At 45.4% G+C, this 17,282-nt stretch overlaps 2 protein-coding genes across 2 annotated transcripts; both read left to right on the top strand.

Annotated features, from left to right (window-relative positions):
• The first annotated feature begins 3,734 nt into the window (after nt 1-3,734).
• LOC123069643 (lysosomal amino acid transporter 1 homolog) lies at nt 3,735-16,217 on the top strand. Its single transcript, XM_044492552.1, has 14 exons — nt 3,735-4,013; nt 5,111-5,367; nt 5,493-5,535; nt 6,177-6,203; nt 6,287-6,382; nt 6,680-6,867; nt 7,133-7,304; nt 7,382-7,501; nt 7,626-7,742; nt 8,087-8,107; nt 8,840-8,898; nt 9,366-9,456; nt 9,829-9,951; nt 15,944-16,217. The coding sequence occupies exons 2-13, from the start codon at nt 5,129-5,131 to the stop codon at nt 9,904-9,906; spliced, it is 1,251 nt and encodes a 416-aa protein (XP_044348487.1). The 5' UTR covers nt 3,735-4,013; nt 5,111-5,128; the 3' UTR covers nt 9,907-9,951; nt 15,944-16,217.
• LOC123069644 (uncharacterized) lies at nt 10,051-13,440 on the top strand. Its single transcript, XM_044492554.1, has one exon. The coding sequence runs from the start codon at nt 10,762-10,764 to the stop codon at nt 11,662-11,664; it is 903 nt and encodes a 300-aa protein (XP_044348489.1). The 5' UTR covers nt 10,051-10,761; the 3' UTR covers nt 11,665-13,440.
• Nucleotides 16,218-17,282: the final 1,065 nt, after the last annotated feature.

Genomic DNA, 17,282 nt, shown 5'->3' with positions numbered 1-17,282 from the left:
GATGGGCTTCGAGGGGCCCACCACCCACCAGGGCGCGCCAAGGGGGGTTGGCATGCCCTAGTGTCTTGTGGGAAGCAGGGGCCCCCTCTGGTGGTTATTTGCTCCATTATTTCTCTTTTCTTCCAAAAAATCGTCAAAATGTTTTGTCTAATTCCGAGAACTTTTATTGCTGCACAAAAAAACCACCATGGTAGTTCTGCTGAAAACAGCGTCAGTCTAGGTTAGTTCCATTCAAATCATATCAAGACCATATAAAATTGTTGTAAACATGCCAAGAATACCTCATAAATTATAGATATGTTGGACACATATCAAAGACATTCTCTGCTGGGATTTGACACCTAATAGTAAGTGTAACTCTAAGAGTGCCTATAAGTTGTGTTTGCAGGCTATACAACAAGCTCCAAACAGTTAGGCTTCTTAGGTCCCCATTGCAGTCAGGAACATTCTCAAGCAAGTGTGGAAAATTAAAGGCGTGGCTCCAAGAATTTCAACCTTTACTTGGAGCCTACTAAGAAAGGCGCTTCCCATCGGTGCAAGGGTAGGTAGATTTTCTAAACATATCAACCAATATTGTTGCGGGTGTGACCTCATTGAAATGATATGCACCTCTTCTTCCTATGTCCATTCGCTAAAGCTGCCTGGTTCTCTTCACCATGTTTTTAAACTCTGAAATTTTAACTACCAGACAAGATTCTTTGCATGCTACCATCCTGCTTCTTCTTTCCATGAGTCACCTCTATGCTTCCGTGCAAAAATATTCTCACATTTATGTGATATCTTTGGAAAGCTAGGAATGATAAACTGTTTAACAGGAAAGAAGCATCACCTCATCACATCCATCAAAAGGAGAAGGCTATCTCAGCTTCAATTTCTGATTTATTACATGATGATCATGCAAACAGAGGTGTCCGTCCACTAGCTACTAGGCCAACTACTCTTCCTCCTTCACGCTATACTATTGCTTTTGATCTTTCGATTGCAGGGCCTAAAATCTTCTTAGATGCTTTTTGGAGAACAAAATTCCAGGTATAAGCACTATTCCATCGACATGTCTGGGGATTTGTGTTCAACTTGCAGATGGCACTGGTTTCACTTCGCTCATAATCCAAGCGTCCATGGAGCTTGCGTCTTCTCCCTTGGTGGCCGAGGGAGGTGCTCTTCACCTTGGGACGTCATTGCGGACAAACTCAACTTGTAGGGTGTCACCTTCCTTACTGACAATTTGTCCCTAGCAAAAGCAGCAACTACTTATGGTATATCTTCATATTCATCTCATTGGACCAGCAGGCAACACTTGATAAGATTTTTTCACCTCTCTAAGCATCTCAGGCATGTATTTTTTCATATTGCTAGGAACTTAAATACTTTTGATCATGATGCGGTTCGTCAGATTCTAAACTCTAGAGTAGCATGTATCAAGCAGGCTCATAGGCATCTTCGTTGTCCTTAGAGCATCTCCAATAGATGATGTATATGTTGGTGCTCCAAACCGGTGATGTAAAAATTTGGAGCACCAAAAAGTGTTTTTTACATCTCGGAAAAAGGCTCAACTCCAACAGATGGTCCAAAACGGAGATGTAAAAGAGCAACTACAATAGACGGTCCAAAACGAAGATGTAAAACCGGCCGCATGGCTGCTATACAATCGCGGTTTTGCATTGAATTATCACTTAAAATTTCAAAGTAAAGTGCATCATCATCATAGTTTCAAATCTTTAACAAAAGTGCATCATCATCATCATCATCATCATAGTTTCAAATACCTCTACCAAAAGTTCATCATCCCAATCAGAGTTTTTTGCCCTACAAATTAAAATGCCGTGACAATGGCATCAAATCCTTCCTTGAGATCATTGTCTCCGGCCTTGGCTCCCTTCACTTTCTTGTTGCCATCGGGCCTATAAGATTTTGTCGCGGAGTGAGGAGTGGGGCTCCTTCTCTCCTCACCGTCGACATCTTCTTCATCCTCAATCACCACACTCTTCTTCTTCGAAGCATCAAAAGTCTCTCTAGTTTTCCACTTCTCCTCATGCTTGAGCTCTTTGTAGCAATGATAAAAAGTGAAAGTTTTTCCTTTCGTCTTCTTCTTCTTCATGTTCCTCTCTCGAAACAATCCTTCCGCAATCATTTTCTACAATAAAAACAACCAACTCGTCATCATCAAAATGTGGAACAATCCAATATTTGAGAAAGCACGCATGAAGAGGAAATATTTACCAAGTCACTATGACTGCAACCACTTGGGTTCATGCGAGCAACATTTGACAAGCAACCGACCCACTTTTGGCATTCGGCATTGATGGTGGACCAACGTTGGCGAAGAGAGTCGTTCGAACGAAAGTGACCACTTGTGTTGCGCTAATCGAAGTAATTCTTGATGCATTGCCAATAGGTGTTTACCGTTTGGTCGCTTCCAAAGAATGCATCTTGAGAGACTTTCTTCCATGTGGTGCATATCAACACGTCCTCCACATTGGTATAATTTCCACTTTCCTTTGCAACAAAGCCCTCATCGTCCATGTCAAGATTGTCATCACCATATTGAGTTTCATATTCTTGTGACACATACTCGTGCGACACATAACCGTCATTTGCCACGTTTGTCGCATGCATGAAAGCTTCATCATCAAGGCTACAATTAGACGTACAAACATTCAACATCACATTCAATTCGAAACAACAAACGAGAGCACAAACGATTTTTTTACCTTTGCGACATATCATCGAACATGTTGGAGGCGGTGGCTGTCGGCGTGGCCACATCTTCCTCCATGGCCGACGGCGGCGGCGGCGGAGGTCGAGGAACGACTCCTTGGCTGCTGGAGGGCACCGCCGGTCGTGGCTGCGTATCGTCGGCCCGAGCCGCCGCGGCTGCCTTCCAGATTTTGGCCGGCTGGGCCGCACTTTCGGCGGGGTTGTGGTCGTGATTTGCCGGCCGTTTGCCTCCGCCTCGTGCCTTCATCGCCTTCGTAGGAACCGCCGGCGCGATGGCGACCGACCGGGGTGGCGCAAATCCGGGCCGGCGGGCATGGGACGCCAGCATGGACGCGATCGCGGAGGGCGAGTTCGCCTGCTGACGGCGGAGAAGGCGGCGGGGTCGTCGGCTTCGGCCATGGCGGCGGCGGACGGCGGGGGGAGGAGGGGGGCGGACAGGCGGGTCGCAAGCGGGCGAGCGGGGGGAGGAGGGGGGCGGACAGGCGGGTCGCGAGCGGGCGAGCGGGGAAATGAAATGAACGGGTGGTTGGCGGTTTCGCGGGCAGCCGCGGTTTTACATAAGATGTATCTCATGATGCAAATATGCATGACGAAGTGTTGTATTTTGCATCTCCGGGCGGCGGTGATGTATTTTTTTTTACATATGGACTATCTGTTGGAGGAACATTTTTTGCTCTCGAAGCTCCAAAAGCTGGTTATTTTTACACATGGACCGTACAAGGGAGATGCTCTTATATTCAAACTATCTCGGAGCTGAGATGCCCCCGTTTGTAATCCACATTGAGCACTGTTTGAATGAAATTTAGCGCCTTGAGCGCCTCAACTTGTTGAAAGAAAATGAACAAAGGGAGTACATCATGTATGAACCATGTGACGAACAGAACTAGCCCACGTTTTCACCTGTTGATCGAGTCGAGGGCGGCCGCGACGTGCGCGCCCGGGCTACCGAGCGGTAACCTGTGTGGACGACTGCACGTTTCCGTTTCGACAAGAGGGAAGAAAAACCTGCGAACGGACGGCTCACGAGTCGCGAGTCCCGGTCCAGCAGGGAGTCTTCCTAGGCAGAGCGAGCGGTGCCACGCGGCCGCGGCAGGGCACGGTGGCAAGCCGCCAAAATAGGCATCCTGGTCTCGCGAGAACCAGCCAGCCACCCACACCACAGCCAAGAAGCGGCGGCGAGGGCGAGCGGGCGATAAAATCGCGGCCTCTCTCCTCTCGGCTTCGATTCCCATCTTCGCCTCGCCAACTCCAACTCTCTCTCTCTCGCTTCCTCGGCAACAAGACGAACAACTCTGGTACGAACCACCTCACCTCCTTCCCTCGCGACGCTTTTTCCTTCTTCTCGCGCCGCCGCCTCGTGAATGTCCGACAATGCCGTGTCCCGGCCAGGGCTGGCTTCTTGGCGGCTGCGTCCATCGCTCTGACGAGATTGAGTAGCCCTACTCCCGATTCAGCCATCTCTCTCTTCCTGCCTGTACGTCGCGCCGGCTTTAGATTCTTCCAAGGGTTTCTTCTTCTTTCTTGCGGCCTTTCAAGCCTGTTAATGGCGGAGACGCGTTGCCGTTTGGCTGCTGGAACGGGGACGCGGATTCGCCAGGGAATCGATGCAATTTTCAGAGATGTCTCGATTAGGCTGGGCCGATGGGGTGACGCGTCCGGCGTTCCACTTTCAAGTTTTATGTTTCTTGACCCGATTGTCTGAACTATGGATCCGCAGCATTTTTTTGGTTGGTGGCGGAGAGTAAGGGGATGGATAAACTGATAGATGGAGAGAGAAAGAACGGACGCAGATATTCTGTTCAATTTCGTTCGTGTTTTTGGCTGTTTGCGTAGGCGGTTCGTGTGGACATAGGAGAAGAGAATCAAGACCACTTGGATCTTCAAGTCCTTATCAATAGAATTTTCAAAATCCAGTTCAATTTTTTCAAATTCAGTTTTCTACAGTAATGTTGAATGCTTACACAAAACAAACTGCAACATACTGGGAGCGGATCTTTTCTCTTCCCCTCGATCTTTTCTTACATCCTGTTCCTTTTACTTCTGAATATTCTTTCCATACTATTCTCTTTTATATTCTTCTCCATTCTTCTCTTTTCCAGCTGTTGTCTCTGAACTTCCATCATATCTGTTTCCCTTTTTTAGGGATGGAACAGTTCTCTCTCCCCCATATTCTGAGCTAAAATTTAAGCAACCATTCAATTTTGCTTCAGGCATTTCATCAAGTAAAAAAGGAAAACATTTTCTTCACATATGCCTGTATGGTACTTATTTCATAACGGAAATAAGAAGTTGCTAATTAGAGTAAAATATTTCCTTCCTTGTTCAAATGAGAAGATCAAATTGACAGCACATCCTTTTAATAACGCCCATGTTTTGTGCAATTGTTCCTCAGGTTTGAGCACACACGAAAATGGGTATCTTCAGTGGAACGCCTCCTCCGAGCTGCCCATCAGCTCCACATTGCGCGGAATGGGCTAAAGTCTATCTGAAGTACTGTCTGTGCAGTACAAAGGATGGTGTTGCCCTGGGTCTTGGACTGGCTAGTGTCCTCAGTTGGGGTATCGCCGAGGTGCCGCAGATCATAACAAATTACAAACAGAAGTCAACAGAAGGCCTTTCTATTGCCTTTCTCATGACCTGGATAGTTGGGTATGTTGTTTCTTATTTCTCACCTTCCTCGCATATTGATGTTGTATCATCCTTATTGTACTTGCATATGCATATCGTGCGATGCTCTATCTAATGGTGTATGTCATTCTTCTGCACTCACGCAGGGACTTGTTTAACCTTGTCGGCTGTTTCCTGGAACCTGCTACTGTAAGATCCACTACTGCCACAGTTTCCTTTTCTTTTCTCAAATTCCATCAGATACGACATTTTCCTTCCGCGAGGCACATGCACCAGTTACACATGTTAATATCCTATAGGACACTAGTAGTTTTCTGTCTGATTTAATGAACTATCCGACTGCAGTTTCATTTGGACAATATAATGACGTGTTATTCATGAGTATGAAAAGCAACCAAATAATTTCTGCTTGCCTGCACTGTTCCTGGAACCAGCAAGAGCTAGTATAATTATGCTGGATGCACTCATGCAAATTTTTTTTTTGAAGCGGAGAGTAACTGAATACGAACACTAATATAATAGTTCCAAGCATATATAGTATCTCAAAATGGGAGATTTCTTAACAATCTAGACGAGTTATATAAATGATTTACATCTGCTGCACATAAACCTGATTATGCTTGCCAATACAGCCCTCTTGCATTTAATGTGTACAACTTCTTCATGTTCAGTTTTTCTTTTTTTCGAGAAAACGCAAAGGACCTTTGTGTTTCATTTCATTGAAAAGAGAGAGTTTAAAGTTACAGTTGTGATGTAAAAGTGTGCGTGGGATTAAATAATTACCTTTTATTTTGAACATTTCAAATTAATATTTTTTGTTGATAATGCAGCTGCCGACACAGTTTTACATGGCATTGGTAAGGACACCATTTTTTTCTACTCTTATTACTTCAATTCTGTGTGGTTTCTGTCATCTGAGAACTTAATTTTTGCAATGCAGCTATATACCATCACAACTGTGATTCTCACTGGACAGACAATATACTATAGCCACATCTACCATCTTAAAGTAAAGAAAACTGGGACAACTGCCAAGGTGATCACTCCGTAAGATTGAAGATTATCATTATGTTTGCAAGGAATCACATTTCTCTGAATATTAGCAAAATAGATACTTAATGTGGTTAACAATTGTAGAGAAGCAACCACTGTATATGAAAAATACTTCTATTTCTGGATTCATGAACTGATGATGTAGTTGATCTCGGTTTTGCAAAGTAGTTTAGTGTTACCACAAGCTAGATTCACTTAAAATTGTTTAGACACCTTTTGACTCCTACCATCTTCCTAAATTATCCTCTCACCTCCATCGGACTACAATTTATGATTTCAGTCTCAGAAACATCAACGAGGGGATGCTTCATTGCGCGAAAAGCTTTTGGGACATAGGGACGAGGCATTCAAAAATAATATTCAGTCAGGTCCGATTATTCCTATCCCGAGCTCACCAATCCAGGTGAACACAGAAGTATTCCGGCAACGTCATGGTTCAGTCAGCCCCGGCTCAGACTACTACTATGCGTAATGTTCTTGAGCTTGTTAATGTTTCATCATATTTCTTTTTTTTTTTTCAAAATTTATTCCATTCCTTAAAGCAAATTAGTGTCCACTTCTTTGGATAAATATTGAATATTGTTTGTTTGCTCTATTACATGGAATAAGGTAATGGGACTGCACTCTTGACGGTTACTTCGGGATGTTACAGTTTTATTATCACCTGCTGACAGAGCACTCTAGCTATCAGATAATATTCCAGGAGCATCTAACTCTCTGGTTGGTTTTACAGGTCAGCAAGATCTCTATCGAGGAGCCCAGTGCCTACAGGTACATGGTTGGGGAACAATCGCCAGACAACAAAAGTTCCTCCACAAATGAACGACGAAGGTGCATCTTTATTTGGCGAGTTTGTTCCAGCACAGTCTGCACCAGCTGCTATTACAAAAAATTCCCTCTCAGTGGTACGTTAACTTTGATCCCGTTGATACTTGTCTATTAAGGTTGGAACTATACAAAAACTTATATTGTTTGAATTCAGGTACCATGGATTTCTGTTGTCTTGGGCATGTGTGTGTTGCATATTTTGGTTGGAACCGCGCACAGGGATGCTTCCAATGAAATTATAATCCCTGTCGGCAGAAAGCTCTTAGTTGTAGCGGTAAGCTGTAGCTGCTCTCAAGTTTCAGACCTTCGGCAGAGCATCTGGTTTACCAGGCAATTTGCATGAATAGTGAACTATGTTTTCAATTTGCATATCTGATTAGTTTCTTCTTGCACCATAGGATGACCATGCAGGTTCATCTCTGAGCCATGGCAGTAGAAGTGGAATTGGAAGCTTTCTTGGTTGGGCCATGGCAGTTATCTATATGGGCGGACGACTTCCCCAGATCTTCTTAAATGTAAGACAGTAAACAATTGAATGTTCTTTTTTCTTATTACTCTTGTTGTCACCGGAAATTCTTCTCCGATACTTAGTCCTGGTGCTGGATACGGTACAAATATCTATAGTGGGATGAGGTCATTTGTGAAAGCTAAAAAGGTGTCAGTAAAAGGCATGGCACTCGAAAGAACATCTATTATACTTTCAGTTTCAGTCAATCCTGTTCCTACTCGTTTCTACTGCAAATGCGCATCTGATGGTGTTGAATAATAGCATTAGTTAATCTCGAGAAATTCTTTAAAACCGTAGTAGTGCGATATGTCATCTTTTTGGTATTTCTAACTTTTCTCTACTACTCTGCAGATGCAAAGAGGCCATGCCGAGGCAAGTTCATCTCCATCTTCATCTTACTACAGGAGACAGTTCCACTTTTCTCATTTGTCATCATTTTTTGCATTCCTTGTTGCATCAGTAGCGACTGCATGAATGGTGTAGTGATGGCCCCGCTGTCTCCGACATGGACCCTATGGAAATTGATAAATATTCAGTTTCCCTTAAGAGGAATTAGTAGCCCACTTTGTCTTAGATGTCAATGTCATATAATTATTGCATGCAATTCACATTGATGCGGTTAGGTGGGAAGTGGATACTAAAATAAAAATTAGCTGTACTATGAATTGAACTAAATATATCGGTCTAGTTGTTGATTGTCATATGTTTCTTTTGGTTATTTTGCAAGAGAGGTAACTCGAACTTATTTCTTGAAGGTTGTATTAGTATGTGGTGTTAAGTTTAGGCATTATCCTTTTAACTTCTAATCACTTTGGTCATCCCACTGCATTTCCTTGCGGCACCTCATTATAGTTTTAACAAAAGATGCCCCTACCTTCCTATCCTATTTCTCTGACTGGAGAGATATATGATGTCAAATTTTCACTAAACAAAGCCATTTTAAGCCCATCTTATTTTTCTCACAGGAGAGACACTGTCGCATTGTATTTATGTAGGAATGGATGTAGGTTCACATTAACTGCATCAATCTCTGTTGTTTTGGGTTTCGTTTAAAAAAATTTCTGATGCTGGTAACTTATCTGACCTGTCTGCAACTTTGTTCAGGGGCTCAGTCCGCTAATGTTTACCTTTGCTTTAGTGGGGAATACGACATATGTAGGGAGGTAACCATATACCTAACTTCATTTGTTTAACCATATTCAGTTACTTTATATGCATTTGTTTAGTAAAAGATGTCCTTTGGTATGTTATGTTTCTTAGTATGGTACTCCCTCCATTCCTAAATATATGTCTTTTTAGAGATTCCACTACGGACTACATACGGAGCAAAATGAGTGAATCTACACTAAAATAAGTCTATACATCCGTACGTAGTCCATATTGAAATCTCTAAAAAAGACTTATATTTAGAAACGGAGGGAGTAGCTATGTAGCCTAGAAACCTGTAAATTTTCCGACATTGCAACGAACTGTCATGTTCCATACCAAGCAGGTGCATCCCTTGTCACTTCCTTTTAGGGTACCATATATAAAATACATGGACAGACCATGTAAATGTTTCTTTTTTCTTGAAACCAGCTTTAGTTGGCCGTGTTTTATGGTTCTCATATCCATTTGTTTTCCATTGCAGTATCCTTGTGAATAGTTTGGACTGGGCAAGACTTAGACCAAATCTGCCGTGGCTTGTAGATGCTGGAGGATGCGTTTTGCTTGATTCTTTCGTATCCTTGAGGACCATTGATTCCTACAGTTACTCGTATTCTTTGTTCTGCAACTCAAAATAGTTTTTGTGCAAACTTTTGTGCCGAAGAGAGGTTTGAACTGACTTTGTTTTCAGATGCCTTTGTTTTAGAATCATTATTGAATTGCCTTTCTAGCCATCATCTCAAATAAGGCTCCGGATCTATGAGTAGAAATATTACCACGATGTAGTCGAGTATGACTGCGTCTTAGGATCATATACGTTAGTTGCCAAAAATGGCTGAGACCTATGTTTTAGAATCTGGTCGGTGGTACAATGATATGCCATATCACAATTCATAGCAAATTTCAATCAGTTGTTGCATTGGAAGAATCCTTGACCATATCTGCAGATTATTCTTCAGTTCCTTTATTTTCATTACCGGAAGCAAAGTGGGCGTGATGAACTTGACAATTTGGATAAAGCCTAATGCACAACAAACAAAGTATTTCATTTCTTTTCTTCAATGGAAAAGGTTGGTGTGCCGCTCTCGTCTTTGTCCGTTATATATATATATATATATATATATATATATATATATATATATATATATATATATATATATATATATATATATATAGGGAAAATCCATCCTACCACTCGGTGGTAGTTGTTAGATGTGTATAGTCTCTTTTCGGTATATCCCCATTGTATAAGGGGTTCCCTGCACTTTACCACACATGTATATGTATTGGCCTTTGGCTATCAGTAAAGCTCAGTTGCTCTTTATCCAACATGGTATCAGATGTTAGGTTCCCCTCTCCCCCGCACGCTGCAACTCCGTGCTAGATTTCTCCCGATTCCGGCCTATCCCGTCCCGGATCCGGCTGCCCCGGCTAGGTCCCTCCTGTCTCGCGCCCGGCCGGCCTCGTCCACGACCCAGCTACCTACCCATTTGCCTCGCCGGCACCCGTTGTCGGCCGCTCCCTCGCGCCTCCGTCGCTGCCCGGTCCAGCCGCTCCCCTCCCTCCCGCCGAGCTCTGCTCTAGCTCTAGCTGTTGCCGCCGGCCGCTGGGCTCTGCTCGCCTGGCCTTGTGAGTGAGCGTGCGGGCGGCCTGCGAGAGGCCCGCGCGTGCGCGTGCGGGAGGCTCGCGAGCGAGCGCTCGATCCAGTGCCTGAGGGCCACGCTCTCCTCGATCCAGCGAGCGAGCGAGCACGCGAGGTGCCTGATCCCCTCGATCTCGCGTGAGCGTACTGGATCCCCTCGATCCAGTGCGTGGGATTTCCTGTTTCCGTCGACTCCAAAAGAGAGAGAGAGAGAGAGAGAGAGAGAGAGAGAATCAGCATGTCTTTGTCTGGCTATGTAGCTGTTCCTCGGTGCTCGGTGATCTTCGATGGCACCAACTATGCTGAGTTTGTGGGGTTCATGCGTATCCACATGCGCGGACTTCTTCTGTGGGGTGTTCTCTCTGGCGAGGTACCCTGTCCGCCCTGCCCTGTTGCTCCGGTGGCTCCTGTTCCGCCGGTACCACCGGTCCTTGCTCCTGATGCTTCTCAGGCTGATCGGGATGCAACCAAGGCCCTTGATGATGCTGCAGTTGATGCCTATGATCAGCAGGTATCCGCTTACTCTGATGCCCTCTCAGTCTACTGGGATGATCTGTCTGCTTACACTCAGTGGTGCAATGATGATGCTCGAGCTGCTGCTGTTCTCACTGCCAGTGTCCTTCCTCAGTTTGCTTCCGAGTTCATGGCCCTTGGCACTGTTGCAGCGATGTGGTCCTATCTTTGTCAGCGCTATCAGCCCTCTGGCGATGCTTTATACCTCTCTGTGGTGCGTCAGGAGCATGCTCTTCAGCAGGGTGACTCGTCTGTTGATGAGTTCTATTCACAGTGCTCTGCCATCTGGCGTCAGCTTGACTCACTGCGCACAGTTGTTTATGGCACTTGCCGTTGCTGTCAGACTACGCGGTCTGACTTGGAGTTTCAGAGGGTTCATGAGTTCTTATCTCGTCTCCGCTCTGAGTTTGAGCCCAGGCGTGCTCACTTGCTTGCTCGTGGTCGTGTCCCTATCTCGGAGGTGCATGCCGAGCTTCGTGCTGAGGAGACACGCCTTCGCTTTGCTGGGTTGCTTCTGGTTCCGTCAGTATTGGCTGTCCGGGCTCCTGTGTCGTCTGCTTGCCTCACTGCTCCGCCGCTCCTGCCTACTCCGGGGGGGGGGGGGGGTGAGCCGTCCTTCTTATGCTGACAAGGGCACGTCGCGCCGTGACACCGTCTGTGGTTATTGCTTCCGGCAAGGTCACCCAGAGTCTGATTGTCGCCAAAAGAAGCGAGACCAGAGGCGCTCCTCCAGCGGGCCTCCTGTGTCTTCCTCGACTCCGTCACTCACTGACCAGGACATTGTTCGTCTCAAGCGTCTTCTTGCTTCCTCAGGCTCCTCGTCGACTGGATCTGCTGCTGCTGTGACTGTATCCTCCTCCTCACCATCGCAGGCATCTACACAGTCTGGTACATCTTCGTGGGTTCTGGATTCTGGAGCCTCTTTTCATATGTCTTCTGATTCTTTCGTGTTGTCTTCTCTCCGACTTCTTGATTCGCCTGTCAATGTTCTTACTGCCGATGGCACACCTCTTCCTGTTGCTAGTCGTGGTATTCTTTCCACTCCATCTTTTTCTGTTCCGAGTGTTTCACATGTTCCTCGCCTTATCATGAATCTTTTTTCCGCTGCCCAACTTACTGATTCTGGTTGTCGTGTCATTCTTGATACCGACTCTTGCTCCATTCAGGATCGTCGCACCAAGGCTTTGGTTGGTGCTGGCCCCCGGCGCCGTGAGTCAGAGGGCCTTTGGGAGGTTGACTGGCTTTGTGTTCCTTCCGCTGCCACCACTGATGCCAGCTCTCATGCTCTTGCCGCCTCTTCGTCTGCGTCCTTCCAACAGTGGCATCATCGCCTCGGTCACATCTGTGGCTCTCGCTTGTCTTCCTTAGTTCGTCAGGGCCACTTAGGGTCTGTATTTGGAGATGTCTCCTTACATTGTAATGGCTGCAGACTTGGCAAACAGACTCAGTTACCTTATCCCACTAGTGAGTCTGTATCTCAGCGTCCTTTTGACTTAGTTCATTCTGATGTCTGGGGTCTTGCTCCCTTTGATTCGAAAGGTGGTCATCGCTACTATGTTTTGTTTATTGATGATTTCTCTCGCTACACTTGGCTCTACTTTATGAAATCTCGTCGCGAGGTTCTCCCTATATACAAACGCTTTGCTGCCATGGTTCACACCCAGTTTGCCACGCCGATTTGTACTTTTCGTGCTGACTCCGCTGGAGAGTATATCTCTCAGCTGTTGCGTGGTTTTCTCGCGGAACAGGGTACTCTTGCCCAGTTCTCCTGTCCGGGTGCTCATGCTCAGAATGGTGTTGCCGAGCGGAAGCATCGTCATTTGCTTGAGACGGCTCGTGCGCTGATGATTGCCGCTTCCCTTCCACCCCATTTTTGGGCTGAGGCTGTTTCCGCCTCCACCTATCTCATCAACATTCAGCCATCGACTGCTCTGCAGGGTGGCATTCCTATGGAGTGTCTCACCGGTCGCTCGCCTGACTACTCAGCTCTTCGTATGTTTGGATGCGTCTGCTATGTTCTTCTTGCCCCCCGCGAACGCACCAAACTGACTGCTCAGTCGGTCGAGTGTGTTTTCCTTGGCTACAGTGATGAGCACAAGGGCTATCGGTGTTGGGATCCAGTGGGTCGTCGCTTGCGCATCTCGCGTGATGTGACCTTTGACGAGTCTCGTTCCTACTACCCACGTCCTTCTTCCTCGAGTCTCTCTGTGGATGATCTCTCTTTCCTTCTCCTTCCCGATACACCATGCTATGTGCCTCCTGTGTCATCTATTCCTCCGGCATCTCCCATTCCTTCTCCTTCATCACCGACACCATCTTCTCCACCCTCCTCCTCCACCTCTCCACCATCGTCTCCAGTTCGTCGCCCTCTCTCCCCGTTTCCTCTCCACTATACTCGTCGCCCTCGTCTTGAGGATGTCTCCTCTGACGCGCCTTCCACCTCTGATGCACCTCTCCTCACGCCTTCCCCGGTTCACAACCTCCGGGCTCGGCCTCGCCCACCGCCTGATTGCTACTCTCCTGATCGGTATGGTCTCTCTGTCATCACCGAGCCCACTTCCTATCATACTGCCATGACACAACCTGAATGGCAGCTTGCGATGGCTGAGGAACTTGCTGCCCTTGAGCGCTCTGGCACATGGGAGCTGGTTTCCCTCCCTTCCGGTGTTCGTCCCATCACCTGCAAGTGGGTCTACAAGATTAAGACCCGCTCCGATGGTTCTCTTGAGCGCTACAAAGCTCGTCTTGTGGCCCGTGGTTTTCAGCAGCAGCAGGGACGCGACTATGACGAGACATTCGCTCCTGTTGCTCACATGACCACTGTCCGCACTCTCCTTGCCGTGGCTTCTGTTCGCCAGTGGCCTATCTCTCAACTTGATGTCCAGAACGCCTTTCTTCATGGCGAGCTGCGTGAGGAAGTTTATATGCAGCCACCACCGGGGTACTATGCTCCTGACGGTATGGTTTGTCGACTTCGCCGCTCACTCTATGGTCTTAAACAAGCCCCTCGCGCTTGGTTTGAGCGCTTCGCCTCTGTGGTGACTGCCGCTGGTTTCTTGCCCAGTGATCATGATCCTGCGTTGTTTGTTCACACGTCTCCTCGTGGTCGGACTCTTCTCCTTCTTTACGTTGATGACATGATCATCACTGGTGACGACTCTGACTACATTGCCTTTGTTAAGGCCCGCCTTCACGACCAGTTCCTCATGACTGATCTTGGTCCTCTTCGCTATTTTCTTGGGATTGAGATCTCCTCCACCTCTGATGGCTTCTACATCTCTCAAGAGAAATACATTCAGGATCTTCTTGCTCGAGCTGTTCTCAGTGATGACCGTACTGTTGTGACTCCTATGGAGCTCAACGTTCAGCTTCGTGCCTCTGATGGTGACCCTCTTCCTAATCCCACTCGCTATCGTCACCTCGTTGGTAGCCTTGTCTATCTTGCTGTTACGCGTCCTGACATCTCCTATCCCGTTCACATCCTGAGTCAGTTTGTTTCAGCTCCCACCTCTGTCCGCTATAGTCACCTCCTCCGTGTTCTACGATATCTTTGTGGCACGATCTCTCAGCGCCTTTTCTTTCCTCTCTCCGGTTCTCTTGAGCTCCAGGCTTACTCTGATGCTACCTGGGCTAGTGATCCCTCTGATAGACGCTCGCTGTCTGCTTACTGTGTCTTTCTTGGTGGCTCTCTTATTGCCTGGAAGACAAATAAACAGTACAGAGGCTGAGTTGCGAGCCATGGCTATGTTGACGGCTGAGGTGATCTGGTTGTGATGGTTACTTCAGGATTTTGGTGTGTCTGCTACTACCTCGACTCCCTTACTGTCAGACAGTACTGGTGCTATCAGTATTGCGCGTGACCCGGTGAAGCATGAGCTCACCAAGCACATCGGTGTGGATGCCCACTTTGTGCGTGCCGCTGTGCAGGATCAGACTCTCGCTCTTCACTATGTGCCCTCAGAGTTACAGTTGGCTGACTTCTTCACGAAGGCACAGACTCGAGCGCAGTATACCTTTTTCCTCTCCAAACTCAGTGTTGTTGATCCACCATGAGTTTGAGGGGGGGGGGGGGTGTTAGATGTGTATAGTCTCTTTTCGGTTTATCCCCATTGTATAAGGGGTTCCCTGCACTTTACCACACATGTATATGTATTGGCCTTTGGTTATCAGTAAAGCTCAGTTGCTCTTTATCCAACAGTAGTTACCCCATATGTCTCATATACTACCATGTGGTACTCTATATACTACTTTATCATTTTAAATATACTTGTATACTATATCTAAGATATTTCAAAGCAAGTTACATGAAAAAATTACATATGAACCCATAGTTTTTGTTATATTTGTGAAATACGTACATATTTGTACGTAAAAAAAGAGCATACTCAAAACATTGTATATAGTACCTAAAAATTAGTATATATACTACCTAATCATTGTTATATACTACATACTACACGTACATACTCTCAAATTTGACAGATATTACATACAACATACAAAACGCAAGTGGTGGTAACTACCACTGCTTGTAGGAAACATTTGTCCTATATATATATATATATTGATTCACTGCGTAAAATTTAGCATAAAAAATATATATTAAATGGCAATTTATCGCTTTGTAGTGCCTGTTTTATGTGTGGTAAGATAAAAGAAAAAGAAAACCTGCAAAATAAGATAAAACAGTGCTCAAGCCCCTGAACTAGAAAATCTGTGAGCCAGATTGTTAGTTACTCTTTTCATTTTTGAAACATCTTGCTATGAATTCTTGCTTAGAAATAGGAACACCGACCTCAGCCGGATTGTTGGCTTGGGCATTCTCTGTTGCGGATTCTCTTTTAACCTTTTATGGACTGGAGCCAGAACATCCTTCTGACCATTTCTCAATGTTTCTGTTCTTTCAGACATGGAGCTACCACCCGCGTGGGGATTGTGCATTTTTCCTGGAAAGCTGCGCAATAGCCACTCCCCGTGCAGAACTGCAGAGACAAGGTTCACATGCTTAATTTGCGGTGAATGAGCTGCGGCTCCGCATGGTTAAGGGATGAAATCTGTTAAGGGATAGATGCAGCAGTCTGCTGTGTTAGAATACAAAAAATGTGTCATGTACTCGGGGTCATGCTATATCTGTACATCGTATGGTGATTTGCAGTTCTTCATGCTATCTCTATTTTTGTAGCGGTGCCGTCTTGTGTATGATCTGGCCATTGTTGCCGGATGCTCAGATTCAAATACGCGTTGAGGCCCCATCCTTTGACTCTAAAGCATTACCAAAGTTTTAAATAGCGCGCTAAGCTTCTTAGCGACGGATCTCTTCTAAACACTATAACATGCTATAACGCGCTATTTAAAATGTTTCTTCATATGTTTGGAGCAAATATCCTTAGCGCGGGACCTATTCTAAATGCTATAGTCTATAGCTCGCGCTATTTAAACCATGTGCATTACTCATTTTCTTGTTTTTCTTGTGTGGGATTCACCCGATTTTATCTTTATCACATGAGCTGTGCACAATGACGTTTACAAGTGAGGACTGGATTTGCTAATTCTCATCTATAGATAATAGTAAATGGAGAATGATCAAAGTGTCAACTTAAAAGACCGTGTCAATGTTCTAGTATCTACTTAGTATATCATGGACTAGAGTATCCTGTGTCTCTACTTGACTCATTTAAGCAGGATTCAACTTTCTTTGGAAGGCACTAGCACATATGCATGCGTTGTAACAGGTGCAACATAATGCTTAGAAATCTGAAAAGTTATTTACCACTCAATGTTTTTTCAAGTAGTAAAACAAAATTGAAAGTATGGACAAAGAAATAAAATTAAATCTAATTGAATATGTGGTTTATCTGTAGTGTACTTATGTGTGCCTAATGAATAAGAATGGACATTCTGAAGGATATAGGGTCAGGATTTCTTCATTGGAAGAGTATAGAGAACATGTACATGTGGTTTGTGGTGCAAGATTCTAGAAACTAACTATGAACTACGTTATTTTTGTGTTATCTATTTTGTAGTCTCCTTTGGGTGATTAGAATGTTAAGCTGTCCAGGGTCATTGACAAGAGTGCTATTTATGCTACTACAACTGCTTAACTATGTAAGATAATAATATATGATATTCTGAAAAGTACTGTTTATTTGTCTATTTTTTAGGGCTTACTCCCAGCTTTCTTCTTCGCTAGGGAATTATGCTCATGACTAAATTGCCAAAGGGTAAATGCTCTGAAACCACATGGAT

This window comes from Triticum aestivum, chromosome 3B (genome assembly GCF_018294505.1).
Source record: "Triticum aestivum cultivar Chinese Spring chromosome 3B, IWGSC CS RefSeq v2.1, whole genome shotgun sequence".
In the NCBI taxonomy this organism is placed as follows: Eukaryota; Viridiplantae; Streptophyta; class Magnoliopsida; order Poales; family Poaceae; genus Triticum; species Triticum aestivum.
Note: the sequence above shows the minus strand (reverse complement) of the source record. Positions and strands in the feature narration are given on the sequence as shown.

Excerpts from the sequence above, each read along its gene's own strand:
- LOC123069643 (XM_044492552.1), top strand. The coding sequence starts at position 5,129 with ATGGGTATCTTCAGTGGAACGCCTCCTCCGAGCTGCCCATCAGCTCCA. Across the intron at positions 6,868-7,132 it reads GGCTCAGACTACTACTATGC|GTCAGCAAGATCTCTATCGA; the intron begins GTAATGTTCTTG and ends TTGGTTTTACAG. Across the intron at positions 7,502-7,625 it reads GAAAGCTCTTAGTTGTAGCG|GATGACCATGCAGGTTCATC; the intron begins GTAAGCTGTAGC and ends CTTGCACCATAG.
- LOC123069644 (XM_044492554.1), top strand. The coding sequence starts at position 10,762 with ATGTCTTTGTCTGGCTATGTAGCTGTTCCTCGGTGCTCGGTGATCTTC.